We start from the raw sequence: 17,997 nt of genomic DNA, 5'->3' as shown, positions 1-17,997 counted from the left end.
GTAACTAAGCTTTGCAACCTTAATGTAATCATTCCATAAACAATTACCTAAAAGTTAAATAACCTAAAAGCTTTAGGTGCATTATTCGATTTATAAACCTACATGTAACCTGAGATTAGAGGCTCACCTAAACAAATGTGTTTGCTAAGTACCTACTTACAGATGAAAAAGTGTGGCGTTAGGACACCAGGGTTCTTTAATGATCAGTAACTGCTGCTACTTTATTATACATAGTAGCTTCATTATCCATGTTGCCTGCTCATACTGAGGACCGGCTCCCTTCTTAGATTATTTGCCCCACAGCAGCCCTTTTCCACTAGTTGAGTCAACAATGCAGCTCGGCAAACACCCAGCCAGCAAGTTCCATGCCTTAATGGCTGGAGAATAAGCAAACCAGAACGGCAAGGCATCTCCTGAATCACCCTTCTTTGTTCCCTCTAAACTCTTTACATTCCTGATGGCCTCATCGTTAAAAGCCCGATGTTACCACCAACCATAGGGCTTGTCGACCCCCATGGCCACACTCCCGCAAAGAAGTCACAGTGTTAACAAGAAAATTTATTTATGTAAGATATTACACCTCTTTGGGACTGTTGGGGTGTTCTTATTCTTAGTATTAATATATTAACTTTTCAAATAGTTTTACTGGCTACTGTTGCAGAAACTTTCCAGTGCTATCTTCTTCGGGACTGTTCTCATTACTGCTCTCACTGACGTCATCTGGAGTGCTCACAATGTCGTCCTCAGATTCTTCATCACTTTCTTCTATTCTGGAAATGTTTTTCAGGATTATAAAAGTACAACAATTTCTGATAAGAAAATTAATGCTTAAATTAAACTTTATTACCCTGGGGAACTGATTGGTCTATTGGGATTAGAAAATTCTTTTCCTGAGTCAACATCAAATGGATCTGAAAAAAGAAAAGATGTATTGATAAAGCAGGCTTTTTATTTATTTTTGTGTGTGCTAAAACAAAACATTGACAGGGAGGGGCAGACATGCAGCCTGGCCAAAACCTGTTCCACATTCCAGTCTTCTTACTGCTAAGAGTTCCCCTTCCCAAGGAGTTGTAGTAGCTCTTGAGGGACAGTCAGACTGTGCACATAGGTTTTTAAGACTTTTGGTAAGAAAACATGCATGTTCTTGTAATTGTTTAATTCTAAAAAGGTTATCTAGTTAGTTCATGGCTACTGAAAGGTGAGGTCTAGCTCTTACTGCTGAGTAAAAGTAATGCTAGACTTACTTTGGTCTGCTCAGCTGGGGAGAACTGTTACAAGGCATGGCAGCTTTGATACTACATCCAGAAATACACAGGACTTTGTGGAAGTCTGCCTTATTCATCATCGTGATGTTGCCCCTTAACATCTGTCTTCAGTTTAATGTAACTGTAGTTAGGCTTCCAGCAAACAGGACTACTTTATTCAACCTAGTTTGTCATAAGAGACTGAAGTTGAGAGAAACTAGAGCCTGTCTGCCATGCCCTTACAGTAAGGTCCACTGTCCTATTTTTATTGGACATAATACCTCTGAAACAGAAATTGTCTTCATAGGCTCTCATATTGGCTTTGATACAGTCTTTTCTGTGCTGCCTTGAATAAGACCAAGCATTTGTCTGTGAATACAACCTAAAATACCGAGACACCGGTAAGTTACTCTCCACTTATAAGGTACTTTCATTATCTATACAGATTTGCTTTTAAATATCTGTTATTGACTATATAAATATATCAATTAAAGGTTTTTCCTTTTCTAACTTGCTGTTAGACTGCATGCCTGTATTTCTCTTACAGGCCTGCCGAATTACTAGTCCTCTTTACTCATACTCTGCTTTTAGTTTTTGTAGATACAAGGAGGAAGATGCATATATTTTTACTCCTTAGTCCTCTAATATCCTTAATTTAATTGAGGTACCTGTTTCATGGTTCAGCTAAATATTTAAATATACTACTATAGGTGTTAAATTGCTACAGTCTTTTATCTTTTTGGGTTGGAAAAAAATAAACTTGCTTATAAGAGAATACATATTATAAAGACAATGACGTATGTCAACAAAGCTCTTCTTTGCCAGTATTTGATGAGTTTGAAGGAAAAAATTGCAAGAAGACTCTTGAAGAAAAAGAGGAGGGAAAAAGGTTCTGCTTTTTTTTTTTTTTTCCCCTTACCTATTTCTTCTCTTGTTTCTTGGACACTGGTTAAAAAATCCTTTTCAACCCCAAGCACTTCTTCCTGGCAATGACAAGCTGCATATTTTTCCAAGAGATTTTTGTTCAAGTCAAGAAATGCCTTCCCCCATTTAAATTTCCTTAGAAGAAGGGTGGCTAGGTCTGGAAATCCTTTAACAGAAAATAAATTATCAGTGTACTTCAGTGTGAGATTTCACTCAGCTTATTGGTTTCTAAGTTTAGCACCTACCTACGTATCGCTACAGGAATGAGATGTTTGCCAGCATTTTTTCAGTATTCAGGGATTCCAATTTTAAAAAATATTATTATTTTTTTAAATTTCAGTTTAACTTGAAATATTTAATTAAAGAAAAGTTAATAGCTGTTTTGTAAATCTTATATAAAAATATTTTGTACAGGTAACGTTTCAGGCTATAGCCCCCGTAGTTCTTCGGTAAAAGAGCAGTTGTACGTACCATATTTTCAGAAGGTAAGATCTGTCTGCAGTGTAGTAGAGGAAGTCTGTTCAGTTGTCAGGAAAGTTCTGTGATGAGTTTGCAAAACAACTGCAGAGTGGGCAATTTCTTTTATTGTTCTTAATCAGAATGCACCCAGTTAACAGCTTTTAACCTCTCATGAAGACAGAGGTGACCAAGGAATCATGCTGTTTTCTCTAGCGTTTTTTTTTTTTTTTTTTTTTTACAAGAATTTTTCTAACACTACGTATCACCTTGACAAAACCTGGATCATCAGTTCACGTATCCTCTTTAGTAAATGACAAACTTCTCCCCAGAGATACCTCAATGGCTACCAAGTACAAGCACTAGGAAGAAAACTAGAGAATTTATCTCATTATAAATTCAAGATCAAACTGATGATCATCGGGTCAGCATTACAGTTTATTCTGTCGAAGATTATCTCCTCATTATATGAAGGACATGAGAATTTCTGGTACGTATTTTGCATTTAACACCAAGTAGCCTACCAGCAATGCAAAAAGCTGCAGCAAAAGCTTCCACACAAGATAGCTTGCACGGCCGGCCATAATTTACAGGATTTGCAGCCACCAGGTAAGGCAGCAGCCGTAGATGACTTCCTCTCATTCTCTTAAAGGGAGTTTCTTCTAATTTAGCCCATGAGCAATCTATGACTGCAATTCCATTCTGAGCAATGACATGCCTGGAAAGAGAAACATCGCTGTATTTGAAAAAATATTTGTAATTGTATTGATAAAGTAAATTAAAGTTAGAATTCCAATTGCCACTTAATGCTGGTGACCAATTTGCATACCTCCCCCTTTGTCAATAAAAAGTATATATTTTACAGTGATTAAAATACAGATGTAATAAACAGGACAGTATGTTTTCCTTCAGAAGCTGCGTACAGCAAGTAAGGTTTCAAACTAAAAATGCAAAATTGAAGGATTAAAACATAACAGAAAAGTGTAGTTATAAGTAATGTTGGCATTCTTAGGAGAACATCAAAGTTCAGATTTAAGTTCTCAACTAGCTTCTAAAGACTAATATTTCTCTGAATACGTCTTTATAAAAATTCTGCAGACACATTTGAAGACCATTCTCAAAGTTCTTCCAAAAGAAGTTATAGTTAATGCCTTGTGTTGCCAAAGTCTAAGAACTTGAATGTAGTAGCTATAGGCCCACGTGATTCTGAACATATTAACCTACAAACCACGTACTTTGATCACACATGTTTTTCTCACCTAACTCCAGCTGTGTAGAAATCGTAACTGGACTTAGTAAAATGGCTGTATTTCTCATTCTCTTCTAATAATTATTAATATAATGCAACAGAAGACCAAATGTATCCCATTGCACAGTTCTGGCCATGAATCAGTGATTAAAACGTTCCCCTAATGTACCAACATGCAGTCTCTGAGCATCACAATAGCGTTTGAGCCAAATGTTCTTCCACACGGCCTGCGCTTTCATCTGCATCGCAAACAGGCGGTGAGATCATTTGAACATAGGCCTCATCAGCGACTTACCTGTCGGCTGGAGAAACATATACGGTAGCTAGAGGGCTGAGAACGAGGCCTGGGAATCTCTGGCTGAGGCGCAGGGTTCGGAGCAGCCCTTTTCGGGCCAATTTCCTCCCGGTGCATTTCTTGGGATCGCAATGTCCGAGCTCCCACATGGCAAGCGGGCACGGGAACTTCGCCTCCCGGGTTTCCCCCTCAGCCCCTCGCTCTCCCTCCAGGCAAGCTGAAAACGGCACCGCGCGTTAGTCGGGGGCGGCCAGCCGTCCCGCTCGGCGGCCCGCCTCTGCTAGGCCGCCGCTCGGCACGGAGCCCGCGGCACGCTCCCGCACCTCTCAGCGCGGCCTCCGCTTCCGCAGCGAAGGTGTCGAGGCTGCGCCGCGCCGCGCCGCGCCGCGCGCCCCGCGGCGGGGCAGCGGCACCGGCGGGCCGCGGCGGACGCCTGCCGCGCCTCATGCTGCCGCGGCTGGGCGGAGCGGCCGCTTCCCTTTCCGGCGGAGGCGACGATGGCGGCCGCTCGGCTGCTGCGGGCGGTGGTGGGCGCGGCGCTGGGTGAGGGCGCGGGCGGTCCGCCGGTCGGCCCCTCCGCCCCTCCCCCGCCCGCTAACCGTTCTCTGCTCGGCAGGTCTCCTCGCCGCGGCGGGCAAGATGAAGGTCGTGGAGGAGCCAAATACGTTCGGGTGCGTGCCCGTCGCTCGCCGCGGCCCACCTGGACCTGGTGGGCTCGGGTCCTTCTGCCGCTCGCTGTACGGCAGCCCGCGCCTTGCCCCGGCGGAGCACCAGGCGGGCCGGGGCCGCTCTGCCGACCCGCCCGGGGGCCGCGAGGAGGGACCGCCGTGCGCGGTGCGGGTGAAGCAACAGCCGGGAGCGTAACGCAGTCTTAAGCTTGTAACTGTCGTTCTTTTGAAAGGTTGAATAACCCGTTCTTGCCTCAGACAAATCGGCTGCAGCCAAAGGTGCCCCCTTCTGCAGTATCAGGTATATGCGAGCATTGCCTTTTCCGTACAATTTTCATCGTTTTGTGACGATCATTCGTACAATAGTTTGCTTCACATATATGCAGGCAAAGACTAGTTTTACTTCTCATGTTGGGAGTTATGGAAAATAAACGTGACCAAATAAACTTCATTGTCCTTCTGAAGGGTCAAAACCTCGCTTGAGTTCTTTGGTGTTCCATGTCCCAGAGTTGTTCAGACTGCTCTTGTCAAAGTGCTATCCATATGTTTTATTTTTTATTGTCTGAGGCAGCCACAGATCCCTCTAATCCTTATTCATGCCTTCTTCTTGACATAATCTCTAGCATCTTTGAGATGGACACATGTAAGGTAGCTTGGCATCTGATTTGGGTACTTAATACTCAAAGCAATTGTTTTTAAAATGATTCTAAGACTAGTCTTGGAAGAATTCACAGAAGCTCAATTTCCAACACAAAGCTGTAATAAAAATCCAACGCTATAGCAAAATAAACAAGAATTTAAAAATTTCTAGACTCTCTTGGGGGAGAGTAAATAAAACGCCCACCGATTACAAACACTAAGCAATATGAAAGGGCAGTAAATGGATTATGTCATAAATTGTTGCCTCCTAATCTTAGGTACAGACCTAAACCTTACAGGTTCAGATTCACTAAAGGCATTTTCATATGGTGACACTGAACATGGTTATCCTTATTTCCATGTGAAATGTTTTATAAAACCAAATACATGTGTTTTTGATATACTGCATGTGAAAAGTGAATTAGTTAGAAAGGGGTTCAATAACGGTGAGAAAGCTAAATGGAAACATGCCAAAATGATCAGGAAAAAAAGTTAAAGAAACAATGCGTAAAAAATCCTTCCTTCCTGGACATAGGAACTTAAATGTGGCCAAAAATTGGGAATGACTATGGAACTGCAATCTAGGGCGTTGAACCTTGCCTTGCACAATTACTTCTTTAGTATGGAAAACTGACCTAGTCCTTTCTTTTACAAGACAGTTGGTGTAATACCTCCTATGATTATGCTTTTAGAATGTCTGCCCAGGAAATGGAGGTGCAAATTTAATATGTTCCTCAGAGACATTAAAATCTGATTCTCTTGATATATGGGGAGCATCCTACTCATTAGGATACAGACTGCATTTTGTAGAGGGGCAAATCTTTTGTCTAAGACTGTGATAACCTGTAGAATAAATGCAAAATAACGTGGAAAAGAAAATCTACCAATGCTCCAGTGGTTAGGGCTTCTGCAGGGTAAGATTCTAGTGTTCTGTTCTTTGCTTCTAGGAATGCTTCTCTGTATCTTTGGAAAAATTTAGGTAATCTAGTCCTGACAGTGGAGGGTTAGAGTCCAGGGTGTTTTCATTTTATTTTATCTTATTTTGTTTTGTAATCAATTTTTTTTCTCCTTTCCACAAAAACAAACAAACAAACAAACAAAAAAACTCCATGCAAAATGAATTTAAATAACTGTCACTGAAATAAGTTCTGTAGCACATAGTTCAGAACTTTTGGCCTTTTTTTTTTGAATAACAAGTTACTTGTATTGATTTTTTTTTTTTGACAGCAACATTGGAATGGTCAGTTATAGAGGAGTGTTGTAGCTGCTGACCTGTTGGACAGAAAAAAATCATCTTGTTGAATATTATTTGGATCAGGCTGTGAAGGCCAACTGTGAAAAAGAAGTGTCTAGTTTGAGAATCTCAGCAAAATTTGGATATGCAACGCTATCACTGTTCTGAGCAAAAGGGTTTTATGGGTGTAAATATGAGGAGTTTGTATGACTCAGGACAGACAGCTGTCAAGCAAGAGTTTTATTGATTTCAGTGTTAGACTTTGACAATATCTGCACTGATGATCCCTTTTATGCATCCGGCCTCCAGATATTTGTATTCGGGTTTCTTGTTTCTGCTGCAGAAGGAGGCTAAACTATTTAATTGAGTGTTGAAGATGAAATATGTTAAAGATTATGAAACAGACCAATGTAGTACTAGTGGGGAGTTAATCCATATAGAAGATATGTTGTCCGTAAGGATTTCCTTATGTACAGCAGAAAACTAAATTTATTCTATTCCTTACAGTTTTGTCATCACAATAACTTGTTTGAATCTACCTGAAACAAACTCTTCTTTGATAACATTTTGTGGTGTTTTTAGGCCCTGTGCATCTCTTTAGGCTCGCTGGCAAGTGTTTCAGTTTTGTGGAATCCACGTGAGTAATGAATTTGAATATTTGACTATATATTTTTATTAGGAACAAACCAGTTCTTAATTCCCATCTAAAATATTTCTTCTTCTTTTTTTTTTCTTCTTCTTTTTTTTTTAAAGGTATAAGTATGAGTTTTGTCCTTTCCATAATGTCACTCAGCATGAACAGACTTTTCGATGGAATGCCTATAGCGGGATTTTAGGGTGAGGCATTTAGACCTGTATGTTTTATCTGTGCTGTTAGGAGACCATTTTATGTGTTGTCAAAGAGAAGGCAACTTTAATATTCTTTTATGGGTCGTATTAGGACTTTGAAGGTCACAAGGTGTTATGCATAAAATAACTTCATCTTGAAATACTCAGGTTTTTTTGTAGATTAACACCAACCTCCTGTTTTAACTGGAAGCTTATTAATAACCAGGGCCAACTGAAAGTATGATATGTTCATATGAGAAATCCATTAATGTATAACTCATATTAACAAGGTTTTCATGTCTTTTAACTATTTTCACTTTTACGTTATGTATAACTGTACAGAATAAAAAGACAGACTTATGCCTAGTGGTTGTGTTAAACGTATTTAATAAAAGGTAGGAAAAGACTTGATGTAGATCCTCAAAAGTATCCCAAGGTATCCAAAGACCACAGAGTACCCAAAAGATTTTACAGTAAGCCAGAGCACTGCTTTATAGTTACTGCCTTTCAAAATATTTTGTATATTGATGTTTGTAGAGTTTGAATGAAGAACTTGTTACTTTTATTTTCATAGAATCATGGAATGGCTTGGGTTGGAAGGGACCTTAAACATAATCTTAAAAAAAAGAAAAAAGATCCAAAACCACTCAAAATAATGATACGGTCTATATAGCAATCTGGCTAACAAACTTAAGTGGTTGTAAAGTCTTGGCTATAAGAAATTGAAATAAAAGATAAGATTTAGTAGCTTAGTGGGTAGTATTGGTGATGGGAGGATGGGTGGACTAGATGATCTCTTGTAGGTCCTTTCCAACCTGTGAAATACTGAAACAAACAAAAAAATGAAAAAATGAAGTGCATACAATTAATTTGAAATTCTGTAAGGCTATTCCTATATTTCTTCCTGAGTTTTCACAGTTTTCTTCCTATTAACATGAAGTAAAATGAGGCTCTATTTCTCCAGAATCTGGCATGAATGGGAAATCGACAACAACACATTTGTTGGAATGTGGATGAGGGAAGGAGACTCGTGTGAAACCAAGAGCAGACAGACAAAGGTATAATAATGAAATACTTAAATTATGCTAGTTCAGACAGCATGCTACATACTCTACAAACTGAAGCATTCCTATGTGAAAGAGTTCATGGTTTAAGATACAGTACAAAATGTAAGGATGGATTTCAGTAGCAACTACATTAATGGGTAGGGGATAGAATCTGAGATCAGGATAAAGTTCTGACTAAATTTCATTGTGTATTATCACTGGTGACTTTTAACTCTTTTCCTTGGTAGCATGGAATACTGTGGTATCATCACCGCTGTCAGAAACATACAGTGCTTTATAATTTGTGTCAGGAAAAATAAACAAGAAGTGTTATTTGTTGGATTCAGGCTGCTAGTCTATTGTGCTTAAGAACATCCAGAAAAAAGGAGGGAACAGAAACAACAGTATGCCAAGAAACTATGTATTAAAGCCAGGTATTAAAAAAAAGTTGAGAGGGCATGCAGGAAGAGTTAAGGAAAGAAAGATAGGGAAGTGGTAGAGGAACCTACTCATTAGTAACAGATTGTGGTATGAGTACAATTTAAAGGAAAAAAAAATCCTATTTTGTTAAGTAGTTAAAGTGTTCCTTTTCACATTCAGACTGTCTGTGCTAAGTAACTGGTCAACTAGAAGGGTTAGGAAGGGTGTCTGAGACTTGCTCAAAGTGTGACACGTGATTTGCATGTGTCTTTTCTCAATTTATTCATTAATGTTTTTTTTTTTTTCTTTTCTACCTTCCATTTCAGTGTTATACAGAGCTATAGATACAATGAATTAAACCTCATATTCCCTGATGACTATCATGGAGAGCTAAAGATACCATACAGTTCACAACGCTTATTTTCTTGTAGAAGATACTTAGGTATTACAACGATGATTGGCAATACAGTACTAGACAGAGGAATATATAACTGGAATAAAAACTAAGGGGAAGAGATAAGGGACAGTATATCTTGGCCAAGCTTAAAATGTTTTGTATGTGGTGATGCCTTGCCAACATCTTTATTTCCATAGGGAAAAAAATAAATCTACAGAAGGAGTTACTACTCTTGCATGACCCTTGGTACTGGTATTCAGATTTTTCACTGGTATTTAGTTTTGAACAGATGTGAAATACTGGTGCCAAATTCTAAAGATTACAACAAATTTCTAATGTCCAGATAAGTATTGTTGTCTTGAACAGTAAAAAGAGGCTGTTATCTAGCAGAGTGGTCATAACTAAATTTTATAGAATGAATTCTGCTTAAGTCAGAGGAAGTTCTAAAGGGTGTCCTGTTTATCTTCCTTTTTTACCCTCATTCTTGCTGGAACTATGGTGCTTGGGAGTCTAAAGAACAGTGAGTGATAGGTGGGGATCTTTTCCCCATTAGAGGAAAGAATTGTCACGTTTGAGAAAGTAACTTAATTTGTAAGATATGCTCTCTCTGCTTTTATTTCTATGGGTGACAGCACTCTAAGCTTTGCAACAATGGTATATACAGAAATGCATCTGTTAACGTTGGAAGACAATAAATTGATCATTGGTGCTGGACCTGTTCAATGTGGAGGTGTTTTACTCGTCTTTGTTTTTACTGGTATTTAGGTTCATCTTGTTTGTGGAAAGAGCAACAAATTGGCTTATGTGTCTGAGCCAAGTACTTGTGTTTACTCCTTGACATTTGAAACTCCTCTTGTGTGCCATCCTCACTCCCTTTTAGGTAAGATTTAAAAAATCATTTGGGTGTGGAACAAAAGGCTTATTACACCAACTTCAGAGTGTAAATTTTTAGGATCTCTGAGTTTGTAATTTCATAACAATGAGAATTACATGCAATATGTAATGCTGTGCATTTTAAATCTCAATCAATATAATACATAGATATTTCAAAAAAAGAAGTTATTGGTAATATTCAACCAGTCTGATAGCTGCTGTTTTTTTGAACTGGTCATAGGAATCAATGTAGTATCAGCACATTTACTTACATCACAAAAAGGGATAGCCCAGTTAGAATTATTTTCAACAAAGAATAAAATATAACCTTATAGCTGAAAATGAGAGAAAAACTTGGTCAGTGGCATTCTCCAGAAATTTTAAATCTGTGAAGTGGAATTTAAGTTTAACGCCAACTCTTGAAAGCCCCACGCCTGATACTAGAGAAGCACTTAACTGATGAAGGACATGGTTTGCTTTCAATTTTTCAGTTTATCCAACTCTGACTGAAGTACTGCAAAGGAAGTGGGATGAAGCAGAGCAGTTTCTGTATGATCAACTAATAACTGAACAGGTTTGTTAATATCTTCAAGCTCTATTTGTTAAAGAATAGTTACTGTCAAATAGTTAAACCTGGCTTCTGCAGTTTCTCCTCTTGGAATGGTTGCATTTATTTTGCAGTTGACTAATAGTACTTTCTGTACTCTGTAACTGCTACGTTAATTGATAATTTCAATATTTTGTACAGTGAAGCTTTAGGAATTGGAACAGCCACTGCAAGTTGCAAGCAGAGGTGAGTGTCAGGTGGACTTATTTATTGTCTCATGGAAACTTTCTTTTGTAGGGATACAAAAAAATACTGAAAGAAATATTTGAGGAAGCAGGACTTCTAAAAGCAACTGAAGAAAAGGAAGTTGAGAAAAAGAATAAGAAAATAAGTCTGCGATTTGAAACAGTGGAGAAGTGTAATAAGGTATAGAGCATAATATTTACAATGTGAAATTGCCACCTTTTTACTGTATGATTCAGTGTGACAGCATTGTGTATATACTCAAGATTTAACTGAAATCTTTTAAAGGGGCTGTCTATTTTGGTTTCTTTATGTAATGGTCTGCTTACAAATAGAGTAATCTGATATCTTTATTCTTGCCCTCCAGTCAAAAACAAACCAGTACAACTGAATGGCCATTAGGAAAATGGAAGGGGTATGTAGGAATTAGTGAAGGTACATGACTTATGAACACCTTACAAGTGTTCTTCACAGGGAATATTAGTCTGGAGATACAGACATTATAAATGTGCAGTCAGCCTTGGAAATGCTGATGCTTTTCTGTGCAGATTGTTACCCAGACTTGTGCCAGCATGTGGTTGTTGTTGCTGCATTCAAAGGTAGAATGATATATGGTGTTTCTATTTCTGAATGACTTTGATATATGAGAATAGCCTTTTTGCAATAGAATTAAAATGGGAATATAGAGGAAGAAAGTGTGCTCAGCCTAAAAGAGCACATGTTGAACATGAAAAAAAGAGCATGAAGGGCAATTAATCATAATGCAGGGAAGCCGTTGTTGTCGTTTTATTTGAAAATGTGGCAAAGACGAAACACCACCTAGTAATTGAACACAAGCCAGCAATGTGTCCTTGCCAGAAAGGTAGCGAATGGTATCCTGGACTAAATCAGGAAAAGTACTGCCAGCAGGTCGAAGGAGGTGATACTTCCACTACTCAGCAATGGTGAGTCCACACCTGGAGTATGGTGTCCAGTTATGGGCCCCCAAGTACAAGAGAGATGTTGGAATCCTGGAGAGAGTGTCAGAGCTGCAGAGATGCTGAAGGGACAGGCGTACCTCATACCTCTTCTAACAGGAAAGGCTGAGGGGGAAAAGGGAAGGCTCAGGTGTGAGTTTTCTCAACACCTGAAGGGAGAGTGGAAAGAGGAGGGAGCCAGGCTCTTCTCAGTGGCATACAGTGACAGGACAAGAGATGCAAGACAAGAACTTAAACGCGAGAAGTTCCAATCTGAACATCAGGAAACACTTACGTACTGTGCAGGTGACTGAGCACTGGCACAGATTGCCTAAGGTATGTCCAGATGGCTTTTCATTATCTCCAAGGTGGGAGACTCCACAACTGCTCTGGGCCACCCTGCTCTAGGTGGCCCTGCTTGATGAGCAAATGACCTCTCTTCCTAATTGAACCATTCTGTAATTGTATGATTCTGTGAGTTCCTGAATGCAGCGAACTAAACTGTGGCTAAGCTATATATACCTTTATAAAGATAACCATTTTGATGTTGTACTGTTAGGAGCTGGAAAATTCAAGTATTTTTTTTTTCAATACTTACTTAATTGGTGCCAAAAAGGAAGTACTAATTGTTAGCAAATCTTAATTGACATAAACTTAGCTGTTCTGCTAGCCATAGAATCTTAAATAGTTCATCCTTTGCTCTTTCTTGAGTCAGGTAAAAAAAGGAAAAAATACACTTCAAACCAGATAAGTGGTTTGAGTCTGAAAAGTGCTAAGCCATCCCTGGCTCTGTAATTTAAAAGAAACTGCTGAAAGTAGGAAGATGAAGTTGGTAGGTCAAAAGTTGAGGTGACAAATTTCCAGACTGACATTGTAATATAAACTTAAATAAGGCTGGTGCTGTAGCAAACATACAAAGGTAATTTTGTGATATGATAAAATGCTAATTTGAGGAGGGATAGATCTGTGTTAGTTACAGAAAGCATTCCTAGATTTACTCTCAGATTCAGAAAAGCTGGCCCCTTTTTTGACAAGGGGAGAAAAAAACGTGTGTGTATGTGTGTGTGTGTGTATATATATATATATATATATATATATAAAAGAATAATTTTGTACCTTGTTCTTAGAATAAGCAGATTAAGATCATTAGGTCAAAAGCTGTAATAGCTCTGCACAGACAGATTGTTTGATAAACTTCCATGTTATATTTTATATGTTTGGAGAGTGAGAGAACCTTTTAATATTTCCTTTCCTAGGAATACGAGCAACTTTCTAAAGAAATAAAAAACCTTCATGATCTATTAAGTCAGCACAATATTGCATACAAAGCAAATTCTGGTGAGTTTTTGTATGATTCTTTTTCATTGATTTCTATTTAGAATGCATGTACCTAATTGTTGGTTTTGGCTGCAGCAAGGATTAAATAATCTGTCATACATATGGAGAAAATTAAACGCAGCTTTTAAACAGTACCTAGATCTTGATACCTGCACAGGACTTTTGGTCCTAAAAAAGTTTTTTGATGACTTGAAATTTCAGCTTTTCTTTTTTTCTGAAGAGCTGACTGCTGTTGTCAGTGATTGCCATGGTTCTTCTTGTTTTGAGAAACTTTTTTTAAACTGTTGTCTTTCTTTTGTAGAGTAACTTAATCATTAGAATTTTTATAAAACGTATTTGTGTGCTTTAATTATGTAACTTGCACAGTATTTCCACTTGCTTGCATGGTAGCTTACTTACTTATTGCAGAGTAGAACGTTAATCAAAAGCAGGATTCATAGTTTACTCTACTTAATTCTAAACTATTTAATGAATTTTGTGAGAAAAATGTTTCTGTGTTCTGTGAAGTAACTGATGTTTTATACTGAATATTACAGCTGAAAATACCAGTATTGAACACGTAAATCATGAAGGGGCAACTGCAGAGACAACTGTTCTTAACAGGTCAAAGAATGATGAACACCTGCACGGAGATACAGGAATTTAGCATGACACTGTGCATGAAGAAACTTGAGTGATAAATAGCAACTTCATGTGAAACGTCAAGCTGGTTGCATGTGTGTATCATGACACTATGATGATTTGCCTTTTGCGAGCATTCTTGACTTTCGGAATTTCTGCCCTAAAGTAAAAGGAACATAATGGAACGAAGTCTTGCTGTTACTAAGATCAGGAGGCCAGTTCCTGACAACATTTGTAAAAACTTCTATACTCGGGCTGGTATTGGGTGTAGGCTTACAGATTCTGTGTCTCCAGGTTCAGCTTTGTTATTTTCTTTGATCAAGCACGGTAGCAAGTGGTGTAACTACAAAATAGAACCATACCAGGGCTCTAAAGTGTTGTATGAAAGGCACTAAGGGACAATACTTAGAACACGTTACTTCACCTGTACACTAAAAGAAGTGTTTTCTGTGCCGCCTCTAGGAAAAAAAAAAAAAAGTTTCCTGCTGCAGCGGTGCATAGGAAGCAACTCCATCCACCTCAGCTTAGAGGCTGATGTAATCATGGATAGCGGGTGCATAAAGGGTACACTGTTCAGGATCTCCAGGAAAGCTGCTCTGAGAACACCAAGTTGTTGCGGGATAGTCGCGTTAAGCGAACACGTGGCAGTTCTCCGAACGTAACAATAAAAAGTACTGCGCTAACACGGCCTGTGGAAACGTTCCTGCAGAAGCCGGTGGATGCCCGGCAAGCCCCCTTCTGCCGTTCCGCCTCCTGCCGCCGTCCGCTTGGCGAGACCCCGCAGGCCGACCTGCTTCCGCCGGGGACGTCCGCCGCGGCGCGCCCGCGCTTCCGCTTCCGGGCGGCGCGGGGAGGAGCGCGGCGGGATGAGCTGGGTCCTGGGCGGCTGGCGGTGAGGCAGCGGGCGCGGCGCGGGGGGCGGCGGTCGCCCGCTCCGCTTCGCGCCCCTGACTCGCGTGTCTTTGCAGGGCGCGGCGTCCCGCGCGCCTGCTGGGCCCCCAGAGGTGCCTCGCGAGGCGGCGGGGCCCCGAGGGCGCGGCGAGCGCGGACGCGGACGGCGGGGGGGCCATCCCCTTCTCCGCCAGCAAGGCCACTCCGCGGCTGTGGAGCGTCAGCCGGTCTATGGGGAGCGACCACCAGAGGCCGTGGGTGAAGGTGCTGCCTCTCAGTTTGCTGTGCGGCGGGCTGCTGCTCTGGTGCGTGTTCAGGGAAAAAACGGAGATTGACGAGCGGTTGGAAGCTGTGTTCTCTGGTCAGATCGTGGACTCTTTAGATGCGGCACAAAAAAGCCGTTCTCCCTTGCAGCCGCACAAGGAGAGGTGACTGCGGCGCGGCTGCGGTGAAGGAGCTGCCAAAAGTTTACTGGCGTTCACCTGGCTGAAGGCTGCTCTGACACTTTAATGGGAAAACTTGTTTTTCCAGCCTATCACCAGCCTTATCTTGCAAACGATTCTCTTATTTATCGTGCCGCTTTCTTTGTTTGTCTTAGTTTAGTAATTTACAGGGATAGTGGAAGGAATGTTTTTTTTTCTCCCTGCATTGCACAGCAGGGATGAACAGGATGTACTGCACATCAACTTGTATTTGTAGATATGCTGTATACAACTCATTTCTTTTCCATGGATTGTTTCTTTTTCTGAGATGCACAACATATTAAAATATCAAAGGTGTATGCCTATAAAATCATTGCCGAAGGTGAATTTCAGTTGACTCTACTAGTCATGAAGTATATTCAAATTATATTGATGACAACTGTGTTAGTGTATGATTCATTAATACATTATTCTTATTTTGATTTTTTGCAATTTACTAAATAATTCAGAATTTACTTTTTAAAATGTTTAATGCATAGTCAGTGCTTGCTTTCTGCGCTATAACATCTTAGGCATGCCTAAGTAATGTAAGTAGTTATTGAGATTTTTGCAGGAAATCATAAGTGATTAACCTACATTTGAGGGGAAGGGGAGAACCCGTTGTTTCCTTGAACAATGTAGTATCTAGTTGTTCCTTCAGATTTGCAGATACTTAAAACTTGCACATTCTAGAGACTTTCTTGGGAGAGGAAGTATAAAGCTACTAATATGAGTTCTTTTTAGAGTCATTTTATAAGCTTTCAACTGTAAAAATGCAAATGTCTTCTGTGCTACTGATGTCTGTAAATAAAATCAAACAAACAAAACAACATAGCAGCAGATAGTAAGGCTGGAGCTAGAGAGAAAAATGGCTTATTTACATGCTTCTCTAATGCTGCTGATTAGGATCTAAGGACAGCGAAGTGGATGTTGATTTTGCTGTGGATTGATGCCTTCTAAATGAGTACAGTTGTTTTGGCACTGTCTTAAGGTTTAAATTGTCTTGGGATTCGACTTCTACCACAAGGGAATGGTGCAGGTGAAATATATGCAGGGGAGCATCATAGCAAATAAAATAGCGATCCTGACTTCCGGATGCTGACTTAAAGTGCAGCGCCTGCTATTTTGACTAGCCGCCTTCTTCTCTATTCTGTTGCAACAGTGAACTTAGAAAAGTACTGCTTTGCTGAAGGAAACAGAGGGTTCCCGTTTAGTGTGTGCGATGTTTTCGGGTGATGTGATAGGCGTCCTGACAAAGACCCCGCTCCACCCGTAAAACTCCTTTCAGTTTCTTATTTTTCAGGTGTTGGAGAACTTAAACGTTGCCTGCCGCATTCTGCTGTTAAAAGCAGAGAGTTTGAGGCTGTCGGATGAAGCTCGCTGAAGAAGCTGCTCGTGCTTGGTCTCGAACGCGCCTTCCCCAGGCAGTTGCGGGCTCTGGCTGGTGGCGGCCGGAGGCTTCTTGCGGGCACGCGTTACCGGGGCCGGGCGGCGCTGGGGCTCGCGCTAGGCCTTGCCGCGAGGGGCGGGGCGTGGCGTGGCCGCCGGGGTCGCGTTGCGGTAAGGCAGGCGGGCGGGCGGGGGGGGGCGCTGTCGCCCGCCGGGGGGCGGGGCCGGCAGGACGGGGCCGCGCCTGCGCCCTGTTGGCCGCGGGGGACGATGCCGTCGGTTTCGAAAGCGGTGTCGCGGGGCGCAGGGTCCGGTGGGTCTCCGCAGACTGAGCAGCCGACGCATTATACGTAGGTACCGCGCCCGAGAGACGCCCCACTTCCTGGGCCCCGGGGGGTGCCGCGGGGAGGGCCTCAGGCCCCGAGGCGGCGGGCCCCGGTCGTGTGCCAGGCCTGCCCCGCGCGGCCTCCTGGTCTGGCGGCGGGTCTGAGGAGGTCGCCTGGCCGGCCTCTGCCGTGCTTCCTTCTCGGCTCCGGACGCCGCGGGGCGGAAGCCCGGTTATGTGTAGGCCGAACGCAGGCGGCCCAGGCACGGCTGACCGCGGAGCGCTAGCGGCTGTTCGCGCTGTGCGTCTGCTCCCGCGGTCGGCACTGTCCAGTCCGTCCTGTGAGCAGCTGGCATCCTCCGGCAGCCTGAGCTTCCCAGCACGCTTTAGCATTCCAGGACTGTTCTCAAGAAGCTAAGAAAGCTGTCCTCCCGCTTCTCTTGAGCGTTGCCTAGCCAGTCTCAGCGCGAGCTCGTGGAACGCTTCTCTGATGATTCCTGCAGACCTTCACATGCTGAAAGACAGCTTTGGTGTTCTCCCTGGAAACGACAGCTTTCCTCAGATGCAGTCTGTTAAAGTTCCTGCAGCCTCCTAGCACTACTGACAGCCCCTCTTGCATACGAGCACATGCTCCCCACAAATGCAGAATAATTTATTGCTTAATTTTTGCATTCCTTTCATCCCATCCCCCATATCATCACTTTTATTGTGCCCTGTTTCCAGCACTCTCTGAAGGACCACAAGAACATAGCCACTTACTAGATGCTGCTACAGTCCTTTCTACGGATTAGAACATCCAAAAAGTCTATTCCCCATTTTTTTCCCCACAGTCCTGAATAGTTTAGAAATTAAACTTGAAGGCATGCTTTGTAACTGCATGTCATCAAATTCCTTGTATGCATATTGAGTAGTTAAAAACTAAATGATGCTCTTGATTCTCTCTAATCCTTCCC

At 41.5% G+C, this 17,997-nt stretch overlaps 4 protein-coding genes across 6 annotated transcripts in view; 3 read left to right on the top strand and 1 right to left on the bottom strand.

Annotated features, from left to right (window-relative positions):
* Positions 1-540: 540 nt before the first annotated feature.
* On the bottom strand, positions 541-4,559 carry TSR3 (TSR3 ribosome maturation factor). The gene is made up of 6 exons (XM_032197460.1): positions 4,492-4,559; positions 4,169-4,385; positions 3,149-3,342; positions 2,164-2,334; positions 848-911; positions 541-770 (listed from the first exon to the last, which is right to left on the bottom strand). The coding sequence occupies exons 2-6, from the start codon at positions 4,315-4,317 to the stop codon at positions 650-652; spliced, it is 699 nt and encodes a 232-aa protein (XP_032053351.1). The 5' UTR covers positions 4,318-4,385; positions 4,492-4,559; the 3' UTR covers positions 541-649.
* Positions 4,560-4,660: 101 nt separating this feature from the next.
* Positions 4,661-14,661, top strand: GNPTG (N-acetylglucosamine-1-phosphate transferase subunit gamma). Its single transcript, XM_032197848.1, has 11 exons — positions 4,661-4,711; positions 4,785-4,839; positions 5,070-5,137; positions 7,292-7,346; positions 7,463-7,546; positions 8,502-8,595; positions 10,166-10,280; positions 10,765-10,847; positions 11,118-11,246; positions 13,276-13,357; positions 13,894-14,661. The coding sequence occupies exons 1-11, from the start codon at positions 4,666-4,668 to the stop codon at positions 14,001-14,003; spliced, it is 921 nt and encodes a 306-aa protein (XP_032053739.1). The 5' UTR covers positions 4,661-4,665; the 3' UTR covers positions 14,004-14,661.
* A 170-nt stretch (positions 14,662-14,831) lies between these two features.
* C15H16orf91 (chromosome 15 C16orf91 homolog) lies at positions 14,832-15,678 on the top strand. Its single transcript, XM_032197614.1, has 2 exons — positions 14,832-14,870; positions 14,947-15,678. The coding sequence occupies exons 1-2, from the start codon at positions 14,845-14,847 to the stop codon at positions 15,299-15,301; spliced, it is 381 nt and encodes a 126-aa protein (XP_032053505.1). The 5' UTR covers positions 14,832-14,844; the 3' UTR covers positions 15,302-15,678.
* Positions 15,679-16,987: 1,309 nt separating this feature from the next.
* UNKL (unk like zinc finger) overlaps positions 16,988-17,997 on the top strand; it is a 46,242-nt gene continuing 45,232 nt past the window's right edge. For all 3 annotated transcript variants that reach the window (XM_032197326.1, XM_032197325.1, XM_032197324.1), the window contains exon 1: positions 16,988-17,069. In XM_032197326.1, the coding sequence (XP_032053217.1) occupies positions 16,990-17,069 (80 nt within the window). In that variant the 5' untranslated portion in view covers positions 16,988-16,989. The remainder of the gene's footprint in view (positions 17,070-17,997) is intronic.

The sequence above is a fragment of the Aythya fuligula genome, chromosome 15 (genome assembly GCF_009819795.1).
Source record: "Aythya fuligula isolate bAytFul2 chromosome 15, bAytFul2.pri, whole genome shotgun sequence".
NCBI lineage: Eukaryota > Metazoa > Chordata > Aves > Anseriformes > Anatidae > Aythya > Aythya fuligula.
Note: the sequence above shows the minus strand (reverse complement) of the source record. Positions and strands in the feature narration are given on the sequence as shown.